This window comes from Apis dorsata, unplaced genomic scaffold (assembly GCF_000469605.1).
Source record: "Apis dorsata unplaced genomic scaffold, Apis dorsata 1.3 scaffold_292, whole genome shotgun sequence".
Classification (NCBI taxonomy): Eukaryota; Metazoa; Arthropoda; class Insecta; order Hymenoptera; family Apidae; genus Apis; species Apis dorsata.
The window spans coordinates 104409-110374 of record NW_006263567.1 but is presented as its reverse complement, the minus strand read 5'-3'; the positions used below and the strand labels follow the sequence as shown (position 1 = coordinate 110374).

The window sequence follows — 5966 nt, the reverse complement described above, 5'->3', positions numbered from 1 at the left end:
ATATATATATATATACATATCGTTTGTTAATGTTATTTGTTATAACTTGCTTCGAATCATTCCACGCGTAGAAAAGATACTTTGTTCGAAATAATTTTTCGCTTTCTTGTGCGATGCTTTTGTTGTTCACCGTCTAAAAATCTTAAACCGCATAAGCGGTTCTAAACAATATTTATTCGTTAACATTTATGGTTTCTTGGTGAAAGAGAAAGAATTTTTCGAAAGGCGAAAACGTGTTAATTAAAAGTGACTTGCGAGAATTAAAAAACGGAGGAAATTTTTAAGTCTCGTCGGCGAAGAGCAATAGAAAATTTGTGACCAGATTTGTTCCCCGTTGTTGATGAGACGTTTTAAGGGATGGAAGTGGGCAAATCTATTTTTCAATGTTTGTTGATTTAAATATGCTGCGATAATTACTGCCATAATATACCTTACAAAGGGAAATTATACGTCAAAGATAAATCTTGTTATAACGCGAAAGAACCATCGAGGCACGCTTCGTTTGCCCACTTCTTCTTCGAAAACTCAGTAGAGTATTTTGCTGCGAATAAGTGAACAAAAAAATCCGCTTGTGTGTATACATACGTGTGTACGTGTACTTAACGTGTACTAACTTAAGAATATGTGATTTTACTTTTTACTTTTAATTTATATACACGCAAGTTTATCATGCGAATTTTATGTGCGAATTGTGATTAAATCTCTTCAACGAGAGATTGTACGATTCGCATACGAGTAATATTTAATTGACCCATTGGCCTAATTATTACATAAAGAATGATGATTAGTTAGCGAGAGGCGTCGATACTATTTATCGATTGAAATAATCGTCTGTACTAGTGCGACTGTACTTTTCGACTGGCTGAAATTGTTCAAATTATACTTCCCTCGTTTCGTTTCTCTTCGGAAAAGAAGAAGAAAGAAAATTAGAAAAGGACGCGTAGAAGTTGCGTTAGTTGAACGGAAAATAAATAGTGAGTCAATGTAGGCAAATAGATTATCTAAGGAAATGTGATTTTACTTTTAAGACCAATCTGTGTTAAATTCGTGAAACTTCACCGGTTCTGAGCCAGTGGCCATGTCGCCTGATCCTTTAGTTATCGCTTGATATTTAAGAAATTTTCGGAATTTAAGGGAAGAAAAAAACTGTAAGGTCAGAACCGTTCATCAAGATGGTAATTCGATGCGTGAAGGAAATAAAGTTTAGGAAAGTAGCTTAAGGAATGAAAATAACAAGTATAAATCCAACTTGAAAAATTTATTACGATCGTTACGATTCTTCATCTTGATTGAAGACGATCTTCCGGGAAGAGAATTTCTCTACGATCTCAGGAATGTGATTTATAAATTCATTTCCGAATATTATCGATTATCGTTTTCAAGTGTTTTAATGTTTTAACGATAGATATTAATTTACTTATTATATAGTTAAAGGAAAATCGATCGATCGATCAAATTAGGTTATAAGCGACCGTGGCGACTAGCCAGTCACCGAAAAAACTAACGTTCGTACTTATAGTCATTTCTAACATCTCGAGTGTTACTTATTTTTGCTACTTCAACCCCTTCTTCCCCTAAAAATTCTTTAACATAACAATTAAACAAATGGGAGAAAATAGAAAAGAAAGAAATTGGAAGTTATTACTATGAATGGAAGGGGTAAAAGGTAGAAAAGGATCGCTCGAGAATTGCCTCGATTGCCAAGAAAAATCCGATCGGCAGAACGAAACTCGTTAATTGTTCCCGTCCGATTTTTCGATAATGGACACGCCCGAGGCAAGACTGTTAATTTATCACATACTTAATAACCAATATAAGATGGGGCTGCTGTATTTTTACACGGACTTTGTATAAATGACGAGAAGAACCGCGAGAGCAATGTTTTTCGCGCATCATTGTATATATCTGTATACCAATAAATAGACGTAGGATTAAAAATTTAATTTCTTTATCTTGAATCATTGTTCATAAATTCTGGTTTGTTCGAAGTTTTTTTTGATTGATTAAGAATTGATTCCGACAAACTCTTAATTTTGCATGTCTTATCATTCGTATTATCTTCTATTTGTAAATATTCCTTTAATTCTTTCATACGCTTTATGTTACTTTCCTCTATCATCTTTCGCAAGTCGTTTCCATATCGTAGAACTAAAAGGAAAATATTTATAACAAGAGATAAGCATTGGTTCGTTTCATAATTAAATGTTGTATTGCGATCGTGTTTTTAATATGATACGGAAATGTACTTTTTTCGCGTCGTATTTCCTGCTTTTCTCTTTCTTTTTCCTCCTGCTTTTTTCGTTCCTCTATCAAATAATTAGCAAAAGCAACATCGATCGCAATTTCTTTCGCTTTTCTTTCGGCCATAATTTTCTGAGTTCTTGCCTATTGATTTTGACAACCTTCGATAATTATTCGCTTCTTAATAAACGCGATCAAAATGACACCGGTGTACGAATATAATATATTTTTACCATTTCTTGTAAGAATTCTTTAGCAGTTTGTTTTTTTTTCAATGCCATTGTAATCGCTTCCTTTTTCAATTGATGTTCTTTCTCTGCTATATATAATTCTCGACAGATTTCTTCTCGTTCCAATCTTTTATACTCTTCCTCCGTTAACTTTTTCATCATTTTCTCCAACAAAACATCTTTCGCCGCACGAATATCAACCTGGAGAAAACAATATTACTATTAAAACAATTCAATTCCGATAAATTTACATGTTTACAAAACCTTTCCCTCAGCTTCCCTCTTTTGCAGAGCTTCTCTCTTGGCAACGATCCTTGAGATTTCATCGTGTTCTTGCTTCAGAATCTCCTTTCTCTTTTCTTTCCAAAATTCTCGAGCTTTTAAAAAAGCATCCCTTTCAGTTTGTAATGTAATAGCGATTTCCTTTTTTTTCTTCTCCGCTTCCACATTCTCCTCGTGCAACACTTTATTAATTTCTTCTGTTATTTTTCTCTCACGATGCTTCTCCTCCTCTTTCTCGCGTAATCTACGTCTATTATCGATCAACTGATTTTGAAGATCTCTTCTGTATTTTAATTTCTCCTCCTGTTGCTTTATAAAATCTTCTTTCACATTCCATGGAGGGATCAAATTGGACACTTGTACCACCTCTTCTTTCCATTCTTCTTTCTTCAAATCGGTTTCTAACTTTTCGAAAATCTCTTTAGGTAAAGTTACAGCGAATTTCTTTTTTCTAATCTTTAAAGATTCTTGCAGCTCAAGCTCTGTATTATATTAAATTCATACGATTAACCTCACAATGAGTTAATAAAAACAATTGTGTTTTTACGTTTACGACGTGCAAGTTCTTCTGCTAGTCGATGCGTGCGATCAAGTTGTCGAACTTTTAAATCTGCAGCTGCTTTGGCGTGTTGAAGTTGTTCCGCTTCCAATGCTTCTTTGCGTTCAATATGCTTTTGACGCAAATGTCGCTTTTTTTCGGCTGTCTTATCTATGATTCTTCGCCGTATCTCTATTTCCAAAGATTTTTGATCCTTGATACTTTCAAAATCAGGTTGTTCTCTAATATTAAACATGATTTAGTTCAATTTAAATGTAAATGTAACTTGTTGAAAAATTTCTATTCCTTATATATATGTTATATATATCATCTTCTAAATTAATCGATGGAGAAAACATAAAAGCATCGTATTTAGAAAGAGTTGATCTTTAAATGATCAAAAATAAAAAAAATAAAGAAATATAATAAATAAATTAATATTTTATTAATTTTTCAATTATAAATTTTGCAAAGCTATTTACAAAATCGATATTATTTTGTACAAAATAGAATACTATACAAAAAATAAAATATTTCAAATATTTGAATTAACGCTTTTAATAATCAGCAGCATTGCTGGCTAAGTAATCACGGCGACCGATGTTGGATGCTTGTTTATTTTGGATAGCTTCCAATTTAGGGCATTCGGTAATTCTGTGACCAAGACCACCACAATAACTGCAACCACGCTCATCTGAAATATAATGAAAACATAGTTTATTTTCTTTTTCATAAAAAAAAAAATAAAAAAAAAAAATAAATGCGAAAAAAACATAAATTATTTTACCTCCCAAATTGAGATATTTTTCATTTTCTGAACAAAGTTCCAGCAAAAATGGTGGAACTTTTTGTTTCGCTTCCATAAGCAAATGTTTAAGATCTAACAATACAGATTCGTCATTTGCTTTGTTAATAAACGTTGTCGCTATTCCAGTTCGTCCAGAACGTCCAGTTCTTCCAATTCTATGTACTATATATAAAAATTTATATTTTAATTCATGAATTGTAAACTTAACAACTTATTAATGATATAAATTACCATAATTTTCAACATCATCCGGCATATCATAATTTATAACATGTTGTACATCAGCGAAATCAAGACCTTTAGACGCAACATCTGTTGCAACCAATACATCTTTTCGTCCTTCACGGAAAGCTTCTACAGAGCGTGATCTTTCTTCCTGATCTATAAAACGTTGATTAAACAAATCAAATATTTGAAACATATTTAATATAATTTTTATATTTTATTTATATTAAATTTTAATTTAATGCACCTTTTCCGCCATGTATTGCTACTGCTTCAACACCTTTTAATAATAAATATTCGTGAATAGCATCTACATCTTGTTTTTTCTCGGCAAAAATAAGTACAGGTGGTGGAGTCTTTTGTAAACATTCTAAGAGATATACTATTTTAGCTTCTTGTTTGACATATTCAACTTCTTGCACTACGTTCATAGACGCTGCACCTGCGCGACCAACATTAATCGTCACAGGTTTTACTAAAGCAGAACGGGCAAAATTTTGAATCTTTTTTGGCATAGTAGCAGAAAATAATAACGTTTGTCTCTGTCCCTATATAAAATATTCAAATATAGTGCAAATAATTTTTATATAATAAATATATCATAGTAAAATATATTTACCCTGAAAAATGAAAAAATTGTTCGTACATCTTCTTCAAAACCCATATCGATCATACGATCCGCTTCATCCATACAAAGATATCGACAAACGCTAAGTTTTACCATTTTTTTATCTAACATATCCATTAATCTTCCAGGAGTTGCCACCATAATATGTACACCTCTATGATGAAAGAAAAGATATTATATATAGTATAATATAAGTGAAAAGACACAAGGATACTTACTTATTAATAACTTCTAAAGATTCTGATACAGGTACACCTCCAATTGCTAAACAGCTGCGTATTTCAGGACAACCTGCTTGTCGTAAACTATTTGTATAATGTCGTATAATATCATAAGTTTGTTTCGCTAATTCTCTGGATGGACAAATAATTAAACCTATAAAGAATAAGAACAAATTACATTTTATTTTTTATATCTTTTATTTTTTATTTTATTAAAATACCATATTCATACCATATGGTCCTTCATTTCTCACAAATGGCATAGCCACTTCTTGTTCTAGACAAAACATTATAATAGGTAAAACAAATACTAATGTTTTACCACTACCAGTGAAAGCAATACCAATCATATCTCGTCCAGATAATCTATAATATATTAAAAATATAAAAAAAAAATTAATATTGTATAAAAAATTAAAGATATATAGTTAATATAATACTAACACTGTGGGTATTCCTTGAATTTGAATTGGTGTTGGTTTAATGATACCCTTTTGTTCCAGACCATTTAATATACCTCTATGAAATTTCATTTCTTTAAAACTTTTCAGTGGTGGTGGAACATCATCTCCTTCTACTAAAATCCTAAGTTTTCTTCTTATTCTTTCATGTCTTGCTTCTCCTGCGGTAAGAACTGCTCTTGGAGGTCTCCAACTAGTCTTTATTGGCTCTTCATATTGAATACCTTTTGCTAATTCTGCTACACCCATTAAAGCTTTATTTTCTGCTACACTCTCTAAAATCTTTTCTTCTTCTTTTAATTGTTTCTCCATAGCACTTTCTTTTTTAGCTA

At 31.6% G+C, this 5966-nt stretch overlaps 2 protein-coding genes across 2 annotated transcripts in view; both read right to left on the bottom strand.

Moving 5' to 3' along the window:
* Positions 1 to 1948: 1948 nt before the first annotated feature.
* LOC102674831 (vicilin-like seed storage protein At2g18540) lies at positions 1949 to 3547 on the bottom strand. Its single transcript, XM_031511093.1, has 6 exons — positions 3301 to 3547; positions 2969 to 3235; positions 2736 to 2848; positions 2475 to 2672; positions 2247 to 2385; positions 1949 to 2148 (listed from the first exon to the last, which is right to left on the bottom strand). The coding sequence occupies exons 1-6, from the start codon at positions 3545 to 3547 to the stop codon at positions 1949 to 1951; spliced, it is 1164 nt and encodes a 387-aa protein (XP_031366953.1).
* Positions 3548 to 3712: 165 nt separating this feature from the next.
* Positions 3713 to 5966, bottom strand: part of LOC102672017 (ATP-dependent RNA helicase abstrakt) — a 3389-nt gene continuing 1135 nt past the window's right edge. Inside the window, exons 3-10 of the mRNA XM_006617005.2 lie at positions 5618 to 5963; positions 5406 to 5539; positions 5171 to 5327; positions 4944 to 5106; positions 4572 to 4872; positions 4331 to 4480; positions 4079 to 4261; positions 3713 to 3985 (exon numbers count right to left, since the gene is read on the bottom strand). Coding sequence (XP_006617068.1) covers positions 3849 to 3985; positions 4079 to 4261; positions 4331 to 4480; positions 4572 to 4872; positions 4944 to 5106; positions 5171 to 5327; positions 5406 to 5539; positions 5618 to 5963 — 1571 coding nt within the window. The 3' untranslated portion in view covers positions 3713 to 3848. The remainder of the gene's footprint in view (positions 3986 to 4078; positions 4262 to 4330; positions 4481 to 4571; positions 4873 to 4943; positions 5107 to 5170; positions 5328 to 5405; positions 5540 to 5617; positions 5964 to 5966) is intronic.